Consider the following 27,685-nt stretch of genomic DNA (forward strand, 5'->3'; position numbering starts at 1 on the left):
AGCACTGAATTTTACTTAAGCACCTACGTTAAAAGTGATTCTTAGACCGTCAAAGCGTGCATTCCGTTTGTACATCCAATTTCACAAATGGCTCATTTTAAAAACCATCTTCACTGGGGCCATAAAGTAATCACCCGACGTCATTTACACACAGAGGCGGAGGAGGGACTACTACTGTGTGCGCTCCTAAAGATGCAGCAAGCAATAGGCCTGACACGAGGCAGTAGTGCTGTTGCCCTTTTAGCGTCGGCGTGAGTTACCAAATTCACAACATTTTAACGCTCGTGAGGCAACCCCTCCAACCTCGAGAGTGAACAGCTCCGCAGTGGCTTCATGACCGGATTCTACAAGCTATATTTTCGTCTGTCTTTTTTCTAAAACACCGATTTTTAATTTTTTGCTTCCATTTATTGGGCGATTTCGCGTATTCAAAGTAAAATTTTGTTTTATGCAAGAGTGGCTACAAATTAAGAAATAGAAATTACAGGTTTTCAGGTATCATTTGCCTTCTACAGCATGCGTTACTCTATTTCTTATCTACCAATTTAAATATTCGGGCGAAAGCCGTGACTTGCTGATGACATTCCGAGTTTTGGTGAGCAATTGACATTGGCCTTTTGCTGGAGTTCCACTGGGTTCTGTGACATTTCTGCTTGGACTTTCAGTCTAATGTCGCCACTTTTCCAAGAAACGAATGGCTTTCAATGGGATTCGGTTGATTTAAAAGTAATCTCATGTCCGATACAATTCCCAATTGCTGAATAACAAAGTGGCATGAATCTACTAAGGTTAGTCACGATTCAGTAATACTCTTGACACTTTACTATGCGAATTAGAAAACAAGTAACGGAAGGCAACGGAAGCGGTCAGCTAGGATTGACCTTCAAACATATTTTAGTAGATATCAAATCGTCTAAAAACCATCAAAACACATGCTCTTTTGGGGATGAATAAACTCACGGAATTCAATTTTGCACTGCATGACATTTCGGAAGTCCATAAAAAGTAATTTTGGATTTTAATTAGAAACTAATTCAAGGCACCTGAAATAAAGATTTTATTAGGCACTATCTCAAAAGTCATTTGATATTCAAAATTATTACTTATTATTCACTTTAATTTAGATATATTTTAATAAATTAAATCTAGCCAGCTCTATGTTAATCCGTTTTTGATGCAGAAGTGATTTGAAAATACATTCGGCGTAAACTGTAAAGAGTCTAAAATGGGATATTTAGGTGCCTTCATTAGAATGCACAGAAACACAGTAATATTAAATTAAACGAGCCACAAATATTCAACTGAACACAAGAGCGCTCCGCGAAGGAGGAGCAGATGGGAGTGCGAATCGCCACCGAGTTAGACCCATTCATAAATCACCATAGATTCACTCTTATCTGAAGAACAAGTTCAAGCGCTAATTGCACTTCGAGGGACGATATCACCTTTTTCCGATGGCATCATGTCACCCATCACCAATACGGGCTTCATAGTGATGCCTGTGATGACGAAGTACTTAAAAATGCATTTTTTGTAAACCAGACTCAACGACTAGGGGGAACCTTTATAAGGAATCCTCAAGTATCCTGATTCCCATGCATCATTCTTTAAAAATACCAAAGTACGTAACTTGATGACTGTATCAATTGCCCGGTTTTTGATTCTGCTCTGCATTTGCGGAGTCGTTTTTAACATTCAAGTGACGCCTCATATACGTTATTTATTTGTTTCAGTGACTACTGAAAACAACCAATCTGTGGAATCACTGTTCGCATCTTAAATAAATGAAAATTCTACGTACCGACAACCACAATATTATCTGAACTGGAATGAAACTTGTATTCAATTCTAGTACGATCACATGTTTGGGTGTAAAGGCAACGATTTTGTGCCTTAGCTCTGGTTAAATTCATTATGGATCAATCAAAACGTATTTATGGTTGCCTAGAGAGGAGAAATTATCAATAAAAAGCCTCCCACCATCCAGGCAACATATAATTGTAGCACCCTTAATCTGGGTAGAAATCGTAATAGGCCAAAGAAGTAGGGAATATTCATTACTAACATACAGAAGAGCTGCGCGGCCACTAGTATGGTCCAAAAGCCATGCCCCAGTGCGGGAACACAACTGCCAGAGATTGAAGTACCCGTGTAGTTAAATACGGTTGAAGAAAGTGGCAAATCACTACATTTGTACCCTTTTAAATGGAGTTCGTAGTTTTTTCATCCTAATATTGCAAGCAAATATGTGAAGGTAAAGTGGCTGGATATCAATCTAATGATGTCACCACTGGCAAGTAACTGACTGGTAACTCAATGTAAATAGTGTATATTCAAATAAAATTCAATGCGTTTCTTCTTTTGACTTTACTTTTAGGAAGATGAAGGTTTGTTTACTTTTTGGAAAAAAAAGCATGATTGCAGATAAACCCGAGCGACATACGCCTCCTTAACCGTACTGAACTTGATTGTAAAGACCGGCTCCAAGTCAAATGCTAGGAAGTCTACATAGTGAATGAGCTAGTTCAATACCCAATTCGACATCCTGACAAATGATGTCACAAATTTAAACGCCATGATAATTCAGTCCAGTTAGGACGGAACTTCATAAATTTGTAAAGAATGTTCAGCATCTGTTTAGTAAAATTCGAGAGCAAACCCTAATTGCTGTTTTATGGGCAACCTGACAGGCAAACAAATGCAATCTGTTCTACTAATAATGCAGAACTGTTTCATGTTTCAAAAACAGTAAAAAAGAGCCGTAAAAGTTTGCAAGCTTAATCTCGCGGACAATTAATTATCACTATTACGTCGTTTGACACTACATTTCAAAATTGTTGCATCCGCCACGTTAGTAAGCTAAACAAAACAATTCTTAATGCAAATTATTCGGCAAATTTAGTTGTAATGTTTATAAGCCTAAGCCTTTTATTGCACATAGAAGAACTTTACTTCGTTTCACAGTTAGGCTCAAGAATTGAGAATATTGTACTCAGGACGAGCAAAAATAGGGATTTTAAACTACTCTCAAAGAATATGATACGGAGGCTCTCGTAATAGGCAGCATTTACAAATGCATAAATGCTACTGCTTGGCTTAAAAAATCACAAGTCACGCCGTTTTTCGTCATTCCTTCTTTGACACCAAAAGACCGCCACTTTCCTCGGGTTACCGTGGTGGTAGGCATTTTATCACCTATGATGAGTAGTACAATGAAATGCTAACTACAAGCCCCCATCCTTTTGATGAAACACCTGATATCTTTGCGGTGATGAACCGTCAGATGAAAGTGGGATTAAAGGGAGACAGTGGATACCAAAAGTGAAGTCAAATTCCTGGAATAAGAATGAAACAGATAAGGTCGGAATCGGCAATGAATAACCCTTGGTTTCCAACATATCATTATTTTATCATGAAATCAAATGGCAGGATTCACCGGCCATGGGTAACGATTACCGTCATGTACAAACCAGTCCACTTTTTACTAGCTGGAGCTTTTCTAAAAAGTCTACCACCTAAGTGTAATGCATTCCATTACTCCAGTAAATAGTTCTAGTTTTCCTAAGCAAAAGCCCCAAGCATGGAAAATTCCCATTTTAACAAACTTGGGTGATGAATTACGACTCCAAGAATAACTAACTATGGTAAATAGTCGAAATACAGTTCTTAATCATTTTCAAAAAACCCTGCTGCCTACGTAGTTCCATTAAAAATTAGATACAGCACCCAGCGCGTCGCCATTCATTACATACCTGGAGAAGCATGAAAAGAAAATGAAAACAGACCTCTCTGGACACGGCCATGGGCGTAATCTCGTAGAACTGTCAACTGTTGTCCCCGGTGAGCAAATGGCATCATATTCAAGGGCATACCAGCCTGAGAAACTGTTTGGCTCACTACTATTATATGCACATATGCATTCAATCTGCTGTTATACCCACATTCAAACATAGAACGATTTTGCGCACAGAATGGCCAGTTCATTACTAATATTTGGGCAATCATTGGTAAAGTTTCAAAATGAAACTTCTCCCTTCAAAGTACTGACTATGGGGTTTCCACAAAATTATCCTCTCGCGAGCCGTAGTAGAAACCGTCAACACTTTGAGCGACCCTGTAGTCAATTTGAAGTCGAAAAAACCCATTTTACATTCATCACGGACAATTACATCAACATTCTACTGCAAATTGACAACGTCCGATCCAGCACGGTTACTAATGCGAATACCAATGCTAGTGAATAAACAAAGGCGGGTGCACTAAGATGCAAAAAAACTAAAGGTCTATTGAGTTTTCATCGACAAATAAATTCTTCAAAGCTCCCAAAGAAAGTTTAAACGCTAAAGATTCACAGAAAAATTGAGATAAAAAAGTACAAAACGTAGTAATATCTGAAAGGCAGTGTTTGGAAAATGCGACTCGCGTATTTAAAACAAAGAATCGAAACAAAATCTTTACAATTTAAGCCTCTTCTTCATTTTTTGCCAAAACGTCACATATCCTTGGTTAAAAGTTAGTCGTAATTTTCTCTAACGAAACTTTATGCTTTCTCAAATCCCACTCATAAAAAACAGAAACAAAGTAAACATCGTTTACCTAATAAAACAAATTTTGACACAGAAACAGGCTTTCTGCCATCACATGCTGTCTGCAACTTCCTGTTGTTCGAAACCCGAATAGTCTTCATGGACAATTCCAGCAGCACCAGCAGCAGGGGTGCAAGAGGAGGCGGAGGAGCAAGATACACTCCAGAAGGGGTGGAAGGTGGTGGAAACATTAACACCAACGCTGGTACTGGTAGTATTTGTCTCCTCAAAAGCACTAGTTACGATAGGCACAAGGGAGAGACAGTCGGAAGGCGGCAAGGTGTGCAGTTCCTCACCCCCTCCTCCTCCACCCCCTCCACCACCGCCACTACCGTCAGCCCCACCTCCACCGATGAGATAGCCAACGGAAAAGTTGCTGCCACCAACACCGACACCGCCCGTGCCTTCCACATCCTCTTCAGCTCCGACCACCTCACAAGTCAGGAAATCGCAAATGAGGTCGTCTGCGGGCACCGCGCTGGCTGTACCAAGATCATCGACATCTTCGTCAGAGCGCCAAAGATGAGTGGTAGATGGGTGAGATGCCACTCCTGCCACCGCTGTTGACGGTGCTTGGGGTGGGGGCAGAGGAGGTGGGACAGTATGGTCGTCAAGTTGTGTGGAAGGGGAGGTGGGGGGAAGGAAAGAGGAGAAAAAGTCGCTGACGCAGGGTAGCACGGTGTCTCCGCGTGGGGCGGCAAGAGTGTGCGAGGGTGGTGGAGGCGGTGGTTGCGGCGGCGGTGGAGGGTGATGCATGACGAGACTCGCCTCGGTGATAGTGGCAGGAGAGGTTGTGGCTGGGATCCACCCCACCTCTGTCTCGAAGGCGACTACATAGACAGGCTCTAGCCCACTCGTGGTGTTCACTGAAGTGCAAAGTTGATCGCCCGTCGTCTAAAAAAACACAGCTAAAATAAGTTAACAACGCTCTATTTAATGGGGCTGTCAAGATCGCCCACTTTTCAATAAGTTAATATTAATCAAGGATGCATGTCTGATAAGGTGAAAATAATCTTTTGCAAAAAAACCACATGCAGCATCACCAGTGCCAGTGACGCTTTAAAAAGTTCGCCGAACGGGGGAAATGTTACCGTACACACCGCCGTTTGAAGATGCAGAAGTTATTTACTTTTAATTCAGGGACGATGTTTCGTAAAGCTGTATTTTTAAAAAAAAAATACATCAGAAGCTGATGAACCTTCAAACCTTCAATATAAATATTGTCACAAGCAAACAGATAAAAAGCAGTTTAAATACCTTGTAGCGATCCTAAAGGTGGCAGAAAGTTTTTGTAGAGGAAGTTAACCTTTAAAATACCTCCTGTCCAATAAATGGTTACATTCCAAACCAAGGGAGGGGAACGGTTACTTTTGCTACGATAACAACTTCTCGCATTAGCTTCGCTTATTAGTAGCAATAACTATTTATGGAAAATTGGCCACTAAAAATCCCATGTCTGTAAGATATACATGAAATTACCAAACATTTCAGTCCAGCACAGAAATTACATACCGCTTCTTTTAAAGGTTGTTCCATTCAGCACTTTGAAAAGTCTCTTTTTAACAAGTGGACAGACCAACATAAGACTATTAAGACCTCGGTGGTCGAGATAACCGTTTGGGTACGGCAAGTAGTGAACAAAAATAGCAAAAGGCGGTCAAATCAAAAAAGAAACTAACCATAAAGTTAAATTCGTACTCCACTGGTTCCTGAGATTATCAATCACAACTTGAAAGCAACGGCATTTATAAACCTCAACTTTCGAGCTGGCTAATAATGCTGTGAAAACAGTTTCGGTGATGGAATTGACTTATTCTTTTATAGTTTTTCTCAAAAGCACTAAAAAGCAATCCCCAGAGGACTCACAGAATGCACACGAGCAGCCTCGTAGTCCCACAGCGGTTCCGCCACAGATGTCGATGCCGCTGGCAGTGACTGCTGATCTTGCTCATGCTGATGCTGGAGAACAGCTTTCCTTGACTGCTGCTTCTGCCGGGTGGTCTTCTGCGGTCTGCCGCGTCCGCGTCGATTGCCGCCGGTGGCGGAGTGAACGGAGTCCTTGTGACGCTTGAGGTTGCTCATACGATTGAAGGAAGCGTCGCATTGATTGCATAGGAAGGAGATGTTCGTATGCGTCTTCTGGTGCCGACTCAAAGTCCCCGGAGTCTAGATGAAGTAAATTAAGATAGTTTACTGACGTCTCTATCTAGTACTTTCATTATCACCAAGATGTTAAGAATTTTTATTTGTTCAGCATATTTTTCTAAGGATGGTACCACAAAGTATGTCAAGTTTTATATTTACTTCTCAATCTAGGCGTGGAAAACATTGATTCGGAGGCGAAAGGCCCAAATTTCCGTAAATCGCTCAAATGAAGGAAGTGCCTTGAAATAAACAACAAAGCTGAAGTTGTACGCTGAATCTTCTAAATCCCTGAAAACTTCAATCTAATTCGCCACATAAATACAATTAAGTCAAGCTGACAATACGTGAAACGCAGTTCATCAAAAATATTTCCCGACTCTCAGGGATACATAGCATGATTTTAAGGAAAAATTGACAATGGGTGCTAAATATAAAGAAAATTAGAGCATTCTATGTTTCATAGCGACAGCGGTCATAAATTTTGCTAATTAGATAGTTTTAAAGATACTCGGAAAGTAAATTTGGAAAATGGGTAACCTTTCAATGAAAACACATTATCAGTTTCCATACATGAAAAATTTTTCCAGGCTCAGAAGCCGAAGCGAATGGAATGGTATTCTATCAAAACTTCGTTCATGTGCAACTTTTAAACACTGCCGTCTTTATTCACCTCGTTTCCGAATTCCATATTTGCTGTTAGTAAAATAGAAGACACTTGAACAAAGTCTTGACTTATTTCATCCAATAAAGTGATTATTCAAAAATGTTTCTCATCTAAATCGCAATCGTACAAATGTCTGTTAAAAAAAAATTTTCTGTGAAAAAAACAATTCCACACCCGTTAGCGCTCATTACCACTGAGTAGGAGCTTTTGCATCACGAAAACGAAATGATATCGAAATTTGGTCGCAACCGTGGTGAGGATTTCAAAAGGGAAAATAATTCGGCTGAGAGGAGAGGTGCAAAAAAAAGGAACAAAAGAAATAACTCAGCTTTCGAAGAGAAAAGAGATGCAAAGAAAATGTGCTTTCTGCAGCTAGCTCACTGGGACGAAATATTTTTTGACCGAACTGATGATAACCGACCAAAGAGTAAAATTAGAGGTTTTCAAGCCAGCCATGGAATAAAACATAAATTTTTGCCATTGAACACGTAAAAAATTATAAAAGTTAGAATTTCAAAAGAACAATCGTTTGAGAGGGTTAAATTGATTTAATAGTGAAGGGTATGAGCTCAAGCGAAGAACATGGCCGAGTATTACCTGTTATTTACTCGTCCATTTTTCAGTGGGAAAAAGCGGTTGGACCACTACAGTGAGCCCAACAGTGAAAACTGTCATCTGTAACACGTGCACGCAAGGAAAAGCGCAAATCTTCTCCATTTTGAGCGCCAAGCACTTACTGAGTTATACCCAGCAAGCTTGCCTCATACTCTTTCGTCAGGAAAGCCTCCAGGGTTCTGTCTAATTTGAAAATGTAAAGGCAGAGCAAAAACGTATTTCTGACTGGCCGTCTGTGCCAGTCAGTTGGGTGATTTAAGAGGCGATTCATTAAATAGATTACTGTGTCTAGTCGTCGGAATGTAGCTACAATAATCACTAAAATTGCATTCAGGGCAATAATTTGTGGCGAATTTTGTGTAGATAATACAACAGGTGAAGTAAAAATTTTTACAGTATCATTAAAACACGAAATAGTAGATTTGCCTCCTCCCTTATTAATAGTCTATTCTAACTGTAACAATTTGCCAGATAAAACTGAAGGCAATATAAATTTAGCGAAATAATTGAAGATACGCTATCAAGACATATGCTTTAAGAAACCAATTTTCAAATAGAAACCACAACAAAAACAGTAAACCCTCAATGAAACCGGAAAAAAAGGAAAGTTATAATAAGCAATTGGTTCAAACAGAAAATTCCTGTAAGATCAGCTGTCAGCGAAACCTCACCAAAAAATAAGCAAGGGTTTTTTGGAAAGCATGAAAACCTCCTATCAGGAGATAATTTTAAGGAAACTCGACGACAGTATGCTTGAGCCTCTATGGAGACATCCACGCACAATTTCAAAGAAAAATAGTTATTTTCTCGAATTTGGCAAAAAAGTTGATACAGAATTCCGAAAAAATACTTCTCTGGAAACTTCAGCAGGAAGCACTGAAAGCAATCTTAAATGCAAATGAACTAAAGCCGATTATTCGAGTACATTTTATCGCGCATATACGGACAAACACCACGAGAAAGGGGCAGATAAAGCGAAGGCTAAAAAGGCAAGATATTTTTCCTTCCCTCATCGTAATCATGCAATAGAGAAGTGGGGTAGTTTTTGCCCTGCGTGCCATAGGTCTTCTCGCCAATGCATGAGTGCTGGGCTTTAAGCCTACCGCCATTTCACACCGTGCGCATTTCTCCTCCCATGTTAAAGATTTGATCATCCAACAATGGCGGGCCGTTTTCTTGTTTAAATAAAAGGTGAGATAAATACTTGTAAAACATTGTTGAGCTCTCCAGTAAGTAGATTTACAGATAGTCCACTTCAGAATTCCAAAATTTCTTGCTTTTTGAAGGTAAAACTTGTTCGATAAGGGTTCGAATACTCACACAGTTAGCCGACTAGTTTAAGGAAAGGAGAACGAAATTAGGATTTAAATTCTTCAGCGTTGGTTTACGGTTTACTATCTAACCACCTCAAACGTTATGCAGTGTCAGAACACCGATTGCTTAAGTCCATTATGGTTGGGAACTCAAGTAAAAATGGCGTCGAATCAAGAAGCTTTAAAATTTCGGTTTAGCTACTATCATGTACTTCTTTAATACAAAATCGGAATACGACAGTGTAGATGAAGTGAACAGCTTTCCTTTGAAGCACAAAGTTTGAATGACTGAATTTCAGGAAACAACACGAAATTCCAATATGCTACCACTTTAGTCAGTTAAAGACTAAAATGAATTATCTACACAGTGGGAGAAAATTCATGGAGAAGTCCTACTGTCGATACTTCCACAGAAACTCTCCATGACATCGCGACTAAGGTCATAAGGGTTCACTTGCTGCAAAAAGAGATCGATAATAAAGATGCCATGGTTTAGAAGACGAAAGCCTAGTATCACGAACGTTGGATGTGGTCATTGTGACATAAAGAAAACGCGAATATATGGCCTTATTGGCTCAATGCAAGAAATAGATTAATGTGATTTGGACAAATCATTAGTGCTAACTCACAAATTTTACCTCCGAATGATGGGGATATGTCCCTAATCAACTTAATCAACTTGATAAACTCAAAATTCCCAGTATGCACTGTAAATCAGAAAACCTAATCCACATCTAATGGGGATGCGCTTTTACTGGTAATTCGCATACTCTCAGGCACATCGTGCCCGATGGCAGGCTGTGACAAGATTAAAATGCGTTACAACAAGATGGATAACCAAACATGCGTTGAACTCTCCCTACTGCTACACTATTTAAAGCAGTCTATGCGAATGCGAAATAGTCCATCTGATGGGTCACATCAGATCGAATTATGTGCAAAATTTAAGTCCCAGAGACAATGGGAAAAGGAGACTCACTAAGTGCCGGATGTTGTGATTAATAGGACTAACCTTGTAAGCATAAACATATACAAGCAAGTAAGTATTCAACAGCTGTCACCTGAAGGGCGTATATCCATGGGATTTCCTTTCAATCTCCCATTAGTAAGTTAGCGACTCCTTCCTATGAAAGGACGCCATACCTCTTCGCCAGAAATAGTGGAGCACCATCAGATTTTGAACATTTACGGCAAGGCAGCGATAAAACAAATGGGTGCACTTTCTAATTCATTCAGGGTAAAAACCTGAAGTATTCAAGTAATTGTGCGCATCAATGAGCTATTTTATCCAAAAAACTGTTAGCTTTGAAGAGTAACATGCCTGAATATGATGAAGGTTGCATTTGCCTTTGTTGTTTTGTTAATAACGGATGCAATAAGCATCCCACAGCTTTGAGTTTGACAATTTTTTTAACAGTTCACTTGGGAGCACGAGGAAACTGAAATGGGCAAAAGACAGGATGCTTCAATATTTATTCAAATTAGAAGACGGAATTCTACGAATCAACTGAAGAGAAACATATTTAACATTCTACCTACGGGCTGAAATGCTTCAAAGTACATTCGGTAGGACTTAAGAATTGAAAATTTTGAGCCGAAGTACCAGTGCTGTTAAGCGCACGGAGTAGACACGAATTCCTTTATTACCATACCAATGAGTGGCACTTGGAAGGGATTACATTCAAATTAGCTTACAGGAAATAAGTCTTCACCATTGTTGTACTGTAAAAAAGGCATAATTGGAAAATAAGTAGAGTGGATTGGCTAGAGGAAAATCTTGGAAGCAAGTAGTAGAATAGGAAAACACTACCACACAAAAAAATCTTTTAGCTAATTTTTAATGTAGAAAATAAATATCTTGGCGATGTTCAGTTTGGAAATCGAAATAACTTTTGTGATTGACTCAAGATTTTCAGGAAAGGTGAGTTGAAATAAATTAGTTTGGGAATCCTAATAATGAGGACTACTTAAAAAATCACCGCCTAAAATCATTATATAATTAATGAGATCTACGGGTGTTTTTATTTATCAAATCCCATAAGACTGTAAAGACCATAAAGTAAAACAAGATAAGAGTAATAAACTGCCATCGTAAATATACATTTTATATGAGCTCAGCGGTTGCAATGAATATCGGCTTGGTATATGACAATGTAAAAAGACGATTTTGCAGCTAAAAGGAACGACTCTACCTCACCAAGGACATGGCATCAATTGATCACTGTCCATTTCATTCCAATAAAAAAGGAATAAAAAAAAATGATAAACTTACGAGCGATGGTGACATCAAAATAGGTCTTAAAGAGGTTCTCCTTCGAGCAGAATTAGAAAAGTTTGTTTCGGATGATTAAAAGGATCTGATCAATTCTACCTGATGAGCGAAAAATATTTACAAAGGGTAGAAAAAGAAGGAGCGCTTTCCCATAAGCACAGGGTAAAAGAACTTGTTGCTTCGATAAACCACGCAAATGATTTCATGTTCCCCGATATTAGTAGCATATAACTCTGCTCATGCCATTGCAGCTACTAACACTCTAGCCCTTCTATGCATTAACAATAAAGTTAATTCCATTCGCATAGGCCGCAAAGACATGAGCAACTGGCGGAGGATGGAGGGAGGGCGAAAAGAAACGAGGGAAGGAAGATAAAGAGGAAGCAGAGACTCACTTTGAAGGTAGCATGACAGTCAGGGCATTTGAAGTCGCGTTTGTCGCTGTGCTTGAAGCGCACGTGGTCCTCCAACTCCTGCTTCGTGATGCATCGGTGATCGCAGTGCTGTCGTGGCAAAGCAAAGCAAATCAGATTTCTTATTATACGCGAGGTTGTTGTCCCCCAATGCTGCAATCTCTGTGTTTGCAGGCGCACATAGAACCTTCCTAACAGTAAGTTATTAAAACATCACGTTAGCTGAAAGAGGAGGAAAATACATGGAAGGCTCATGCGTTAAATTTAAATTCAATAACAATTGAGTGGGAACTCGTTAGCAATTTAAAAGGTTTTCAAACTTCTGACGTTAAAAAATACATGCATATATGTGCTACATCCATACAAAGTGGCCATATTCTATGGTGTATACACGATTGAGTACGATATTGATGAAACAGAGATAGAACCTAAGTACCTAAGAGAAAAGCTGCTCTCTTGGTGTTTGTCACACACATGAACAGAAGAAGTGCTAGGACACCGTCTCCGTATTGTACTGAAAATATGGCAGCAGGCTCTCTGTAGTCCCGACCATAAAAAGTTGGCATTAGTAAACATTTAGCTCACCTTATTAGAACTAAGCACTGAACGTTCGGCGCCACTGATTACGATAATTTTGGTGAAACCTCGAAAGCCAGCAAGTAAATACAACTTCACGTAAGAGCAAGAATGCCAAAAAGATGGAGGACATTAATTTTTTTATTTTGCGATACCTTCAAAGTTACTGTTACGGCCTGTGATAGACTATGGCATTTAAAAGTTGCCAAATCCACCTCTACATGTAGCAACTTGAAATTGAAGAAAATTCCCAAAATGTTTTTATAAATGAAGTTTGCCTGAGTATTTATCACAAAATCAAATGAATTATTTCCCAGGCTGGCTTCAAGAACAAGAACGAATGAGAAAGTGATCTTGTTAGATCACTTCCAAAAAATATACTCGAGGCAATCATTGACAGCAGATAACGAATCAATTGAAAAGAAGCGCGTTCTAGAACTTTGTCATTTTATAACCACCAGAGCAAAAAAAAATACGATGACTTCGTTGTTGAGGGTCACGAGTGTGATGCAAACGTCACACATGGAAACATGTGTCCTTTAGATGACCTTCCAGAAATACTTTTCCAATTAGTGTCAGCTTTTAACGGTTTAAATATGTACAGAAAGTTAGGGAAGATTTGTCTCAATTCTCATTTCCCTCAAAATACAAATATAAAGTGCCAGATGTACGCCTAACAGCTCAGGCACTAGATAATGTGCAGTGCCCGGTGTGTATAGTTGACAATTGAGTGTGGTAGCCTAATAACCCTGTTGTTTAAGTATAGCGTCCAATGTAACGGCTAACACGAAAATTACCGCAAAATAGGAGAGACTCTCTGTGCTTAAAAGTAATACAGGAATAATCCATTTTTACAAAAATACTAAAGCTACATGTCCTTAACCCTTAAAATACCGGAAGCCAAAGTCATGCTGATGGATGAACTGGAACATTCCTATCAGGAGTCAGTTACCAAAGGTGTATCCTGCATGAAGATAATTTGATTTAATCCAGGTAAATGTTTCGAAAAATCACACTTTGGGTATGGACAGAAATGACGGTATAAGAACATGAACTCCTCTAGCGACGGATAAAGTTAGTGAAAAAACTTTAGCGATTTTATTCTTGAAAGTATCCTTGGAAAGTAATTTGACACGAGCAATCCTATTCATATCCCAACAATTATCAACGTAGTGATAGGGGTTAGTATTGAAAGGCAAAGCTCATATCGTATTTAAAGATGACCTTAAAAAATTAAAAACTCGACTACAGTGAATCTGGGAAACGCGTTTAACTTATTAGCTTTCAAAAACGAGAATTTTAAGAAACCACTTAGCGAAGCTTCAAAATGGAATCACGTCAAAATTCCAGTCATATGTACGGTTCCTGGGATCCTAATAAACTGTTCAATGCCTTGGATTCCGTTTAGTGCAAAAAAACCCAACTCCACGAAAGTAATAATTTTACTTTCGAGCTGACATCACCGAATGTCAACGCGTGGGAGATCCCGGTGTGTGCATGCCCGTGGGCGGTTGGGCTGTCTCGCGCACCGCATTGTAAACAGGCCAATATTAACTTCTGCATACACCACAGCTCGTACGGCATCGCAGCGCGGTTGGAAGCCATTAAGTTCGCACCGGTACGTGGTCCAAAGTATGCAAGTTCAGACACTTTCGATATAATGTATTTGCATATCTTTAGTTGAGCGTCGTAAATCACTATTATCTATTTAACCGCTTGAGTCTTTGCAATCACCTGAGATTGGGCCACCATACTAATGGTCCTCAACTTCAGCAACGATCCGGAGGCTATGATGATGGAAGCGTTGGTACGTCTATTCCAAACCGCAATTTTGATTTCGGTGGCTGGATCCTACGCCAAAACGACATGGAGGGGAGGTAACTGCCATGGATATCCAAACCTGCAGCAGTTGGCAACCGGAACGCCATTAAAATCGCATCTACTTTTGGCCACTGCTCCGATATCGAATTATACAATGTTGACAAGCAATAGTAGGACAAGATTTGAACAATTTAAAGACGTCCGCACAAGAACCCTCAAAATAATATGTGTCAAAACTGCATTAGTAGCAACATTTAAAAGCCACTTATCCTTCCACGTTGCAAGCAGCTAAAATGTGACTAGATAGGCATCTGAGCGAAATTGAAGTAGTAACAAAATAAAAAACAGCTACATATCCGAGTAGAAGTCATTTAGGGTAAGTAAAGTGGATTCGATGACATATTTACCAACTTGAGTTCTTAAATCTCCGAAATACGGCTACCACCATTAGTGTCATAGCATACTGCTCCAGCCATCTACACTAATGTTTCGCTTACCCTCGGGCCCATTGATAAAAAGGTCAGTTCCTGTCTGATTCATATTTTAACATCATCAGGGGAAATTCAAGTTCCATACCACCCCCTAAGCTCCCTTGCACAAATCTCACTAAGTCATGTCTTTAAAAACTAGAAACATTTAAAGTGGGATCATGAAGTAGTATTCCAGATGAGGATACAAACGAGTCATCCAGGACTGTCGCGAGCGTATAAAGACAGTGAAAGCGCATTGGATAAGATGATCGCAAAATATTGCTTCATCGTGACATAAGATACATAAATTACCCCGTTGCAGAGTAGTTAAAAATTCTACGATCGCTTCATCAGATCATTCGTTCATACATAACATCTTCCAGTTCTCTTAAGTATGCTGATTTGTTGAAACCTACCTCCACAGTTACTGGTAAAACAAAGTGCTTGAAGTTTAAATAGTGATTCGAACTAATTGGGTGTGACCCAGAAGTTGCTAAAACAAATCAGTCAAGCTAAGAGGCTTGCAAGAGCAAGATCACTTTCGGGTCAAAACTGTTTTGCTTACTTTATTAGAATGCCAAAATCGAGGGGTTTTCGAGAGAGCCTACTTTGCAAGGCAGTAATTTAAGAGTCAGAACAACTTGAGTCAGAGATTGACCAAAGGGAGGCTACCTATGGTATTTTCGGAAAGATTGACGCCTTCCAAGGAATGAGACACTACCAAGCTGCCACCGTAGCAGTCAAACGATGATAAGGGAAAAACGAACGATTTGGCCCCATTTTTTTTAAAGTTATTCCGAGTCCATGCTGATAAATGCAGCTTAGAACACTGGAACCTGGAAGGACTAATAAGCATTAGGATTAGGATTGATGACACAAATCTGGTAAACGCGACAGCATTCATTAAAAGCTTCTATTTTTATGGGCGTAAATAGCCACACAATAAAAGACTATCGTAAAAATAATTTGATTAGTGAATTGTAGTACGGAAGTAAACAGAAATCCGTGACATTTTACGCATTCATGATTAAAAATTGCCGGAGCAAGCTAAGCCACTACTGGGCGCAAGAATGTTGCATACTTAATAGCTGTAATTTGACTAGCAAGCACTTATAGAATACGCCAAAGTTATCAATAGATTAATCATTCTCCCATTGATAACACATCTTTAAGCTGTCATTCACATTTGGCACTCATAACCTTTCTGTACTACATTCATCACAAGCATAGCATTTCCCACACTCCCACATACACCGATTTGACTTAAGGTAACGCAAATTGAGAAAATTGAATGAGAAATCACCTCAAAGGCAAAAAGCTAAAAATAGATAATAAATCATTTAGTCTCCAAAGAATGTCAAAAATACTAATATTTCAGAGGTGATGTGCATGGTCTTAGACCATTCATTCGTTGCAAGAAAATTGTGGTACAAGTGTTGAATGATTTTCGGATCGGTAGAGTAATCACTAAGCACATTAAAGGAACGGATTGATTAAAGTAAGAATTAGCAGTAATGTTCTCCTGCATATTTTATTTAGGAGAAAGTGCCTCAGGAAACATGAGGCTTAGCCCAACTTCTTCCCCCTTACAACGCCCTAGCAAGTGGTTTTGGTGGAGGAAGTAGGGACAAAAAGAAGTCTTTTGCTGCAGAAAAAGAGGCAGGAGATTCGTTGGCAGAAGATAGAGGGAAAGAAAACGTGAATTTTGCAGGCGCGTTTTGGGAAAAAAGGCTCCCAAGGGAAATACATGTGGTTATTTGAACGTGCCCATTTCGCATGAGATGGGTCATGTGCAATCATAATAGATATCAGGATAGAATAAAGCAATTTATATTTCTATCATGCATCAAATTAGTGAAATTTGCCTTAAATGGGTAGAAAAACAAGTTCTTGAAGGGAATCTACATAAAACAGTAAATCGCCTTCCATTCCTAAATTAGTTGCAAAATTTCCCATTTTATATCAAAAAGGTATAAAGTGAATACCGTTACCGTTGGGACTTTGTCCTGTAGGATTTCGAGCCGCCATTTACGAGATGTCACCAGAAAATAGCTTACCCCTAGATGATTGAATTTACTTCATAAATGACACGATGTTTAGAAAAGGGGCAAGATGAAGGATTTCTTGGTACATATTGAGATTTTCCCATGTTCAAACGGGTAACATCAGTGTCTATTAATTGTCCGATTCATACTTATTTGATCAAACAAATTGCTATCAATGGAGAGAAACTTAGGCTGAGATATTAATAGAATTAAAAGCATGCCTCCACGTAGTTATGGCTACAATTCGAGGATCGAGTAAAAACATGAATCCGCTTTCAGCATATCCATTCTCAGTAAAAGCATAAATTATTCCCCTTTATGTATACAGCGAGTAAAGATTCAAAAGACACAATAACAGTTATTCTCGCTCTATTCCAATCTTCATACTGGTTACGCACGCCTCCGATGGTGCTGTCCAACTTTCATGTTTTGCATCGTTAAAAGAGTTATTTATAAACTCCTTGCAGCACATCTCAGAGACTACAATGGCCAAAGGCTGAGACGTGGGCGTAGGTGACAGAAATCAAATTAAGTGAAAATTGGCGTCAAGCAACATTTATACACTTTCAATGTTGATGAAGGAGGGGGCATGCAAAAAGCATGTACTTTGGAACATGGAAAACAGCTATGAATGATTAAACGAATTCCCAAAGTGTTTTCACTACTGCTGATACTTTTTTGCTTCAATTAGTGCTATTCTACAAAACCATGGCACCGTAAGCGTTTTCGTAAATATCATTAGAAAGATGACGCGAGAGAAAGGTTACCCTACTGAATTTGCTTTACAAAAATTAAATGTAACCTTAAATCAACAACAATGACCACATATTTGAGGATTACTGTTATTGATAATCATTTGGTAAAAAAAGATTAACTTGACTGGCTTTTAGAATTTAGTTTGAAATTCAAAAGGGTGACCTCGTAAGTACTCACGCAGGGAGAAATTCATCGAACCTACCCAATCAAAAGAAAGGAAAATATAAGGTGTGACGAAGGAGAATTGATTATTCTACCTAAAATCAACACCGCAATCAAGACAAATTTAAAGTTTATTTTTAGAGGAGAAAAAAAACAAAACTAGAAAGCAAACGCAAAAGGGTGGCAAATTAGTGGGACAGCGTACTAAATAGTGTTCAACACTGAAGGTTCACAATTTGACAGCGACAAAATGATTGTGCATACACTGTCAGATACAACGGCCAGTTAGACATTCCGGCATTATCAAACCGCCAATTATTGCCGAAATGCTGTTAGGAATTAACGCATGCAACTAAATTCTGATTTGCAATTTCGTCACTCAATAAGAAATTAGCATATTTATGGGATTCACCCGAAAAAGGTGTAATTTGTAACCTGCGGAGTAATGAGCAATGTTGGAACTTTTGCTGAATTAATTTGCCAAATGAATATGAACTGAAAAAAGGGACGATTTTTAAAAAGAATTTATCATCACACAATGCGAGTATTTCTTCAAAAAACGCATACATTATCCTAGGTAGACTGCACAAGCAATTACCCGTTCAGAGAGTGCACAATTCATCACAGAAACTTCGGCATTCATCTGAATTCATTCCAACAGTAGATAGACGAGAATCAGATAAAAGTCTGTTAACATCGTTCGTAAAGGCGTCACTTTTCAATGATCATATGAGCAAAACGTTTTTAAACTTTTGAGCGCTTTTAAAAAAAAAAATCTATAGCGGAGGTAACAATCCGAGTTGCATGGTATAATCACGTAAACGGAGTGTGAGAACTTTTTCATAAACAGACAAAGTGTCACACCTAGGAGATTCCGGCGCTTGTGCAAAAACTGTTGCCAAATGAGAGTGACATTAATACCGTTGCCGTCATTATTAGTCGAAGATAAAAATGTATTACAGCAGTTTAAAATAGCATGAACATAGGCCACGGATTTTCCAAGTACGACGCATCTCACTTGCCTGAATGGGACAAATAGCAAGGCCTTAAGATCACCTGATTTGGGTTTGGCATATGCAAAGCGAAACAATCAAGCATTTTTTGTTCTTGCAGACCATCATAGCTGCAAATTAAGACGGAGTCGCGTCAAGCTTAAAATTACGAATCGGAATTAGTTTAATTTTCAACGAAGACGCGTCCTTAGAATCGTATCTAAAACAAATTATACCACATTTATCATCTAGGATGATAAATGGCAAATTTTCTAAACTCGACATTTCACAACCATTTTTGTTAATAGTCTGTTTCCGTTTGTCAAAGTGGCTATTCTGCGTACTTTTGTCTTGTAATGCTAATTATGCATTTCAATCTATCATGATTTCCTTCCGTGTGGCTAGAATGTAATTTACGCGGCAGGTACGAATGAAATGAACAGCTGCGGATACCTTTTCAACAAAATTTATCGAGTCTCAAATGTATTTCACAAAGGCTGCGTTAAGAGTTAATCTCAAAGATTGGATGAAATTCCGAATTCCAACTTTGTCTATGGAAGAAAAGTTCTCCTTATATTCAATGTATCCTTATTCACAAGAAAGTCAAACGAACTAGCTCTTTGATGGTAGTAACGATAAAAATAGACGATTCAGACACACCACAGAAAAGACGAGGAAAAGGCTGCAGCTTACCTCACAAGCAAAGTTCTTCAGATGGAAATGACGGGACATGTGCTGGCGAAAGTTGGCCCGATCAAGGGCGTGGAAGCTACAGAACTCGCACCTGAAGGCTGTCTCACCATTGTGCGCAAACGCAACGTGCCGCTCTAAAGCGTGTTTCCGTGTATACACTAGACCACACTCCGCGCACTCGAAAGGGCGACCCAACGCGCTCTCCGGCACCGGCGCCAGTTTAAAGCGTTTCGACCGACTCAGCTGCGAGAAAAATATGGGCTAGTTTAAACCTCCACCTTATTTGCATAACAAGTAAAGGAAATCTGAATTAAAACGCTACGCCCTTAAATAATGCCGACCCCATTAGTCAACAGGACAGAGGATTCACTATTTACGTCATTAAAAATTAAATTTGTTGCAATTTAAAATAAATTAAGCACGACCTAATATTCCCTCACGATAAGGTGCTCTGTGCTACCAATCTCTCAACTCCGACAACCTATGCTTTTATAATAAAGCTACTTCCAAACGCGTACACATTACGATTTCTTCAAGGCACTACACTGCGTGAAGATGTCATAGCAGGAAGGCATCTATTTTAGATAGCTGGACCTTCGAAGGATTATTAAGCTCAACGAAATAGTACAAACCAGTGATGAGGCAAAAGAAGAAGGTTTAAAAACGTAGGACCAAATATTTGTGGGACAATATTGAGTTATGAGTGTTATCAGAAGACCTGATGCCCACCCAAGGTGTAAAAAAGATCGGAAAGCCGATGAAACAGCACTAAATTGGAAAAAAGTGAAAAGATGGAATGAATGTGGGAAATGATTGTACGACCTTCCGTGTTCCAAGAGCGATTTCAATACGTTCAACCACAGAAAAGAACGATCAATGGAAACACCGAGGATGCCACTTAAACAAAGAGGGGAGGGGTTATGTAACAGAATGAAAAGTCTTCTATAATTTGACCTGCACACCATTGATATGGAACCTTTTTCACTTCATTTACGCAATCGACCCTCCACCACCTTTACCAGCCATAATAGAAATGCTACCAGAACAGCAAACCTTAATGTCTTCAAGAATAATCCGGATTCCACGCGATCACAAACTCATCCACGCTATCCGAACTCAAATTCAAATGTTCAGTTACCTTACCGAGAATCAATTTGACGGTAATGCCAGCAGGCATTGTGCATAACCCGACAATTGGATAGGACGTTGCATCCCAGCCAAACTTTCAGAACAGCGCCAACAGGTTTACGATCAAAATTACATTGCAACATTAGTACTTTTCATTCAACCAGGAACACTGACAAAATGAGCCGAAATTTTTCTTTCAAAAACGTAAAAGCATTTAGAAAGCTGCGAATTTTGCGAATATATGCAAGTTTACCTAGACTTGCTTGTTTCATTTCATTCAGTTGTCAATTTTTTAGTTATCTTTTACTAATTAGGAACATTATTTGCTCTTTTATGGCACAATCACTAAGATATAGAATATGCATAAGAGGATGAGACGATAAACAATTTTGTTTTCTTTCAGTGTTGCAACATTTCCAAAGAGCTAGCCTTATCAAAAGAAGAAACCCAACCTTTTGATGAATATTTTATTTTGGTGCAAACCACTTTCAAAATGAAATTGCTCCCTGTTCAAATGCAAGTTCCGGTAAAGAACAAAATTTCGAACTTTTCATCACCAAAGACAACTGACCGCAGTCAAAATGTAACAGAATACAAAACGCAACTTTCTCTTTACAATACATGGGAAGTTTTGCTATTAGTTTTAAATAATTGCTTTAAGGATCAAATTGGCAATACACTGCGACAAAAGAGGAGTAATGTAATGGGGAGTTCCGTCTTTAGGGAATCCCAAGGGCCAACAGCAGTGGAACACGTTTTACGAATATATCAAGCGTTGAAGTAAAGGGCCAGCTATTCAATGAGATACTTTATTCCATTTTGAAACACTAAACGTGTTTTCTCTCGGTTAAAATAGGGTGAACGCAAAAAGGAATTGATTCAATCATTCATCAGCGTAAATGATGCCATTTTGCTTGCCTGATTGACATAAAACGTTTGCAAAGTCTCTTAGAAGCTTAATAATAACCCGAATTGATATAACTCGATGCATTCACCGAATAACCCTCATACACTGTAGTGGTCATCAACAAATCTGCATGAAATGTCCTTTTTGGATGGTCTTTTGCGCATTTTGCAGTTACGCTATTCGGTGGAAAGGATCGTTCCGTGCTGCGAAAGCAAGAAATTTGCACCTGCATAGAATGATTCAAACGAAAGTGATCCGGTAGGTCTTTAAAGGTTTAAGCAAATCTCGGATTTCCCTCATCTTGATTAATCATTTTTGACACCAGCCGTCTTGTAGCCACGGGAAGCATTGATAAGGTCAAACCACAATAAATTATCATGTGGTAATTATCAATGAGAATAACTTCAGTATTCAGCAGTCTCCAGTATTCCGCTCTGTAGAAAATCACTGGAATTTATAAACAATTTATTTAAAAGGAAATGAGATTCAAAAAGCTATTTTTCTTAAAATCACCGACTCAGATTTTCAAATAGCGAAGTGAGTTTAAGACGTTCTATTCAACCTGTCTCGGAAACTAATTTCATCACTAAAACTATTCTAAAAGTTGACAATTCCATGAGCTGTTCCAAGTTTTTTTCTTATTGTACATTACTGTGTGGGTTTATCACTAATTTTTTCCACGAATCATACGAAATGTTAATTACAACCACCTTTTATTTCTTCTAACAAAGTAAATGACTTCTTAGCATGTTTTCAGCACCATTAGATGTCATTCAAAGACAAACGATGAGCACAAGTGAGCACAAAAGCAGTGTCTTGTTTGAGAATATTTGCGGAGTTGGTTAACGAAACATCGTGGGGTTGTTTGCTTATAGCGACAGAATTAGCTAGAGAAAACAACGTTGTTCGCGATGGACGAGTCAGAGTTTTATAGAGCAAATAAAGTTTGAGAAAAAAAGGCTACCGGAAACCTTTGCAATGAGATTCTGAAATGAGGATAAAAAAATAAGAGTCGAGAACTGTTATTGAATTTACTACACTCAACAATGAACTCACGACACACAGTGAAAAACTAAAAGTAGGATTGTTAGCAAAATGCCTTTGTTGTCAAATCCAAATTAAGTGGGCCAGAATATTCTCACATTACAATTATGCATAGGGAAATATACAAATCGAGTTTGGTGCATTGGCTACCAAATGCACTAGACCATGACAATCGCCAATCGGAAATTGAGATAGTGAACGTACTCTGCGATCATGTACAATAGAGGTCTTCTCATGTCGAAGGAGGCGATCACGTGTCCGAAAGAAGAGTTTACAGACACGGCAGGAGAAGACACGGGTGGTGGAAATGGTGGGGGCGGGTGCCATCATAACTTGAACGGAGGGCGTACCGCGTTCCTCTGCAGCAATTGGCGCTGACTGTAAGAAAATGATTGAGTAGCGATGAAGCAATCGAGTTTCACATGCATAACATTTGAGAACACAGCCTCAGACATCCTAATTTAGCCCTCATTGCTATTTGTGACAATTGCGAAGTGTACAAATAGCACTATTTCGAACATACATCTTTTAATTCAAAGCTCACATTTTGTACACATTTTGATCTCAAAAATATCAATTACATATACAATTATCCAGGTGGTACAAATCTCGTTAGCATATGTCCTATCATCTATGAGCTTTCCATGATAGTTACTTGTATGAAATGCGACATATCTCAGTTAGTTTCCGTATATTAAATTGTCATTAATTATTACGAAGATGTTCTTTGCAGAAACCGTCTCAAAATATGCGTCAGCAGCAGCAAAAATTGCCTTGAGCCTTTAAGATATAATTATCTAAACTAATGACAGCTCCTGGGCTTTGGTGGGTGTCAGTACTACCATCAACTTATTGAATGACATAGACCTAAATGGTCATAAGATTTTTATTCCATCGCGACATCGTTTGTGATTGCATGTAACCCGAGTGACAGGTCAAATCGTAAAATTTTATGATGAATTTCAAATGCCTTAGCAACCACCTGGATCCTCTAACAGTCAGACGTTCTTGTGCCACTAAGTGAAATCCGATTGTACGCTTTTCAAATAAATCCGCTAATATACCGCACACTAGTTTTCATAATTCACAATACAATGAAGTAACTGACTTCTACACAAATGCGGATCTTAACTACCTATGTCCCAAATCTCGTGCTATTCCATTTGGCAAAATTGTCCCTTATTATGCTGTGGAAGAAAAAATTAAGCGAAATTCCTTCTCTATGAGACACATACGATTCCGCACGGATCATAATGAAAGCTGCACTGTGGGAGGACAAACAACTTTCAAATCCAATCAAATTCAAGTCAATAGAGGTGAGGGAGTTCAAAAAACATTGCGCCACCATAGCAACTAAGAGATAAGGGAACGATTTCATGCATTAACCAGTCGTACCTTGCAGTCCTCAAAACAACCAGTTTTTTATCACCGTGATTGTGCACTGCTTTTGAGGATCAAAGAAAACTTATAGCAGAAGCATTAAAGGCCTTGCCTACCAGAAATGATGGGAGGATGAAGTGGGAACTTTGTGAAAAACGATAGTCAAATGGAAGTCATCGTAAATAAAATGGATTTTGGGGGCGATAATAACCATATATTAAGCCTCTAAGGTTAAATATAGAACAGTTTTGAAAATAACGCTGTGGTTACAAGGTGTACCACTGGAAAATGGCCTTATCAAATCTAAATTCAAAGTACAAATACGACTCATAACGAACTTCACCGCCACTTGGGAAAGCGATTGGACTTAGGAGAGTATGAATGCAATCGGACGATTAAAATTTAACAATAAATGTTTAGAACCAGCACTGATAGAAAAGGCGTAGCACTAACAACAAAAGCCATAAAGAATTCAATTACCTCCCCAACAGGGTCTGGGGAACTGTGATTCCCATCTTTCTGGAAGGTGGCCAATTTTTCCAATTTCGATTTTTTAGCCCTTCGACGAGGTTTGCTCGCAAGCAGAGCACTAGCTGGAGCCTATTAAAGCGAAACACAACGGTTATCGTAAATGAAGAAAATGGCTAATTTTTACTAAACTTGAAAAGCACTTAGTAACCAATAGTGCCTACTTATTTTTTAAAGTAGAATAATAAGAAGACGTCTACTGATGCGCTGTCGTTGATAGAGGTAGCACCCACGAATACCTAAAAAGCTAAAGGAAGCATACCTGAAAACTCTTATTTTGAGGGCGCTGAATATCACAAATCGGGGCCCTTGAACCAGATTCCGCGTGCTCTTCGTACTTATGCCTAAAGAGGAGAAACTAATATCAGGCAGCAAGCATGCAGATTCCACTTCATACATTGCGTTTTACAAATAATAACCCTTTCACGAAAAAACACTTCAGTGCATAAACGACTTCGATGAATTAAAGTAACTGTGTTTCATCAGAGCCTTCCATTAATTCTTACTCTTATTAACTTCAAGTGATGTTAGGAATTCAAATAACAATGCGAGATGCAATGTTTCACGCTAAGAAGGTTTCGAAGCGAATTTTAGAAAGCCTAGATACCAGGCAACAATAACTCTGCATCAGTGAATGTACTTCTAGTTGGATTATGGCTCATCAATGACCAAAGAGGTCAAAATACGGCAAATCCCTTTGCTACAACGAAAAAGCAATCAACGCTTGTGAGGTGAAGAGACTGCTTTTGAATGGTTGGACGAGGGCAGATTAACTTCGCCACTCGAATTTTCGTAAGTCGCTTTCATTGTTAATTAAATTGCTTTCATTCATTTGACTAGGAAGCAACCCACTCAGACGTATGAATTGTTTCATTGAAGTCAAGTCATACTACTTTCAAAACTATAAATTCGATTGGATTTAATACGCTCCGTACCACTTCTATGAATAGCCGATTCCAATTACATGCTTTCATGAGTTCCCATTCATATTTCGAAGTCCTATACTTTCACTGTACCATACTCTGCCGAAAGAATCTACCTCAGTTCCTTAAGTTTATGCCGTCGAGGTCTTTCAATGCGTTCCATTGCAAAACATTTGCTGTCTTCGAAAATGGTGACTATTTAGCTGCATCACAATGACCATGATTTAGATATTTGCTACATGTACATTAAGCTTCCATTTCAGACTCCCCAAAGATGCTTGCAACGCATCACAGACGCTGGCAACTAGTGTTTTAATGCAGTTTATTCTGGATGTTTCAGAAACAACATACACAAATAACGACTTAAAGCATGGAAAACTAGGTTATATTAAAATAGAAATACCTAACCTACCTTTCGTACTGCTCAAAATTCGAGTAAACTACATCTGAGGTGAGACAAAGCCCACAACGCCGTTCAAGATAGACACCTTCGCGGGGGAAGCCGAAGTCGTTGAGGATAGGCGAATCCTCAATGGAGGAATAGACAGCGGCACAGGGAAGGTTTGTGCGTCCCCAGCGAAAACATTCGTGTGCCAGAAGGAGAGCGTGGTTCCGGAACATACCATGGCAGCGCCGGCACACCGAAGTTACTGATGACTGATTGTGACCAGTGTGGAGATGGTGAGAGAACTTCTGCCAGCTAGTAGCCTTCAGATCGCACACGGGACAGGCAAGTGTCAATTGCGGTTTACCCGGTACCGCGCTTGTGACGGAGGTGACAGTGCCGATGGTGTCTAGACGTCTCCTAGCTGAAGGGCTGATTTTTCTCTGGAACGTTACTGCAGGTGTCTTGGACTGTGGTGGTATCTTCGCCTGAATAAGGAACGTAATAGGTGTAAAATATTAAAGTCTACCTGAGGAGGACCGATGGGAGCTGGGTTATGGTCCGATAAATTGGGAATTATGTCAAGTTGTTTGCCAGAACATATTGCCTCCGTCTGGTCGACGGAACGTTTTATTTTATCAAGAAGCAACTGACGTTCGGTTGCAGGTAAGATTGCAACCTTGTTCATGATTGATTCGATCTACAAACGCAATGATTACTTCAAAAATATTGACCTGTTGATGAATGTCTTCCATTTCATAGTAGGACCAGAAACATTGAAATTAGTGGGCTAGAAGGAAAAAGTTTGTGTTAAATAGCAGTCAGATTTCTCAGAATCGCCTATACTGCGGACTTTGCACTAGTATCCTGCAAAACTCGGATCATGTGTGCAAATCTACGACGCTCAATGTATATGTGGACCAGTGTAGCAGAACTGTAGGCTGCCTACACCAGTAAGATTAGTACGATATATCAAAACTCATTTAGATTGCTCACTGATTTTTAGAAAAAAAAGGATAAAACCAACCTTAATTCATTGCAAGCTTTTGTCATTAGATTTTTTTGCTTTACCCTCTAAGGTCAAACTTTGGATAATTGTAAGCATATGTAAAAAAAAGCAGGGAGGAAATATTTTCGTAGTATTCCTAAACAGTTTTAAGGCACTTAGTATGGAAGTTACGCAATTTACTTACCCAAAATGGCATACATTACTGCAGCAAAATAATCCTAGTAGAAGTAGCAAAGAAGGCAAAGGCAAGATCTTGATCCACAAAATTCGCGTTCCGCAGAATAACATGTGTCACATTGTTAAATGTTTGTCTTGCTTTAAAGAACTGTCAAGTAGCTGAGGAGTATGCGTGGATACGTGCTCTGTCCGCCCTTCGATATGTGCCAAGTTTGTCTTAGATTCGGCTGATTTTATATGACTCTGTGCACAATGCACGTTTATTTAATTTTTCTAAAAAAGACATTTAAAGTTGGTGGTTTTAATGCAACTTTCCTGTTAGCAAGTTTTAGGCAAATAAACTTTAGGCTTAAGCCAAATTTTGAATAAACTTGGGTTTTTGAATAACATTACCAGGCAGTAGATGTTGGGCAACGTGGTTAGAAAGCACAGTCACCGACCGAAAGAGCTGTCTGGCCTTCACAGATCCAGTAAAAGCCGAGAATTCTGAAAAATTTATGACCTGAGTGCACAGTCGTCGGATTTGTTCTCATTTAGGCTATGACGGGTCTTACTGATATCGTCTGGTCTCCTAACCATGAAGATCGTTTCTGTGTTATTTTTCAAAATATTATCTTTTTGCTAAGAATCACCGATTTTGATGGATCTCTTTCAGAATCTGGACGAAAATGTGAGCATTTT

At 39.1% G+C, this 27,685-nt stretch overlaps 1 protein-coding gene across 1 annotated transcript; it reads right to left on the minus strand. All coding sequences in view use genetic code 11, as the record gives it.

Moving 5' to 3' along the window:
* Window positions 1-4,637: 4,637 nt before the first annotated feature.
* EGR_00656 (Zinc finger protein) lies at window positions 4,638-26,506 on the minus strand (the record flags this gene model as incomplete). Its single annotated transcript, XM_024489905.1, has 10 exons — window positions 4,638-5,480; window positions 6,453-6,752; window positions 11,991-12,098; window positions 14,319-14,435; window positions 19,524-19,766; window positions 22,807-22,980; window positions 24,463-24,582; window positions 24,773-24,854; window positions 25,846-26,306; window positions 26,348-26,506. The coding sequence occupies 10 exons, from the start codon at window positions 26,504-26,506 to the stop codon at window positions 4,638-4,640; spliced, it is 2,607 nt and encodes an 868-aa protein (XP_024355902.1).
* Between the last annotated feature and the right edge of the window lie 1,179 nt (window positions 26,507-27,685).

The sequence above is a fragment of the Echinococcus granulosus genome, assembly GCF_000524195.1.
Source record: "Echinococcus granulosus chromosome Unknown EG_S00002, whole genome shotgun sequence".
Taxonomy (NCBI): Eukaryota; Metazoa; Platyhelminthes; class Cestoda; order Cyclophyllidea; family Taeniidae; genus Echinococcus; species Echinococcus granulosus.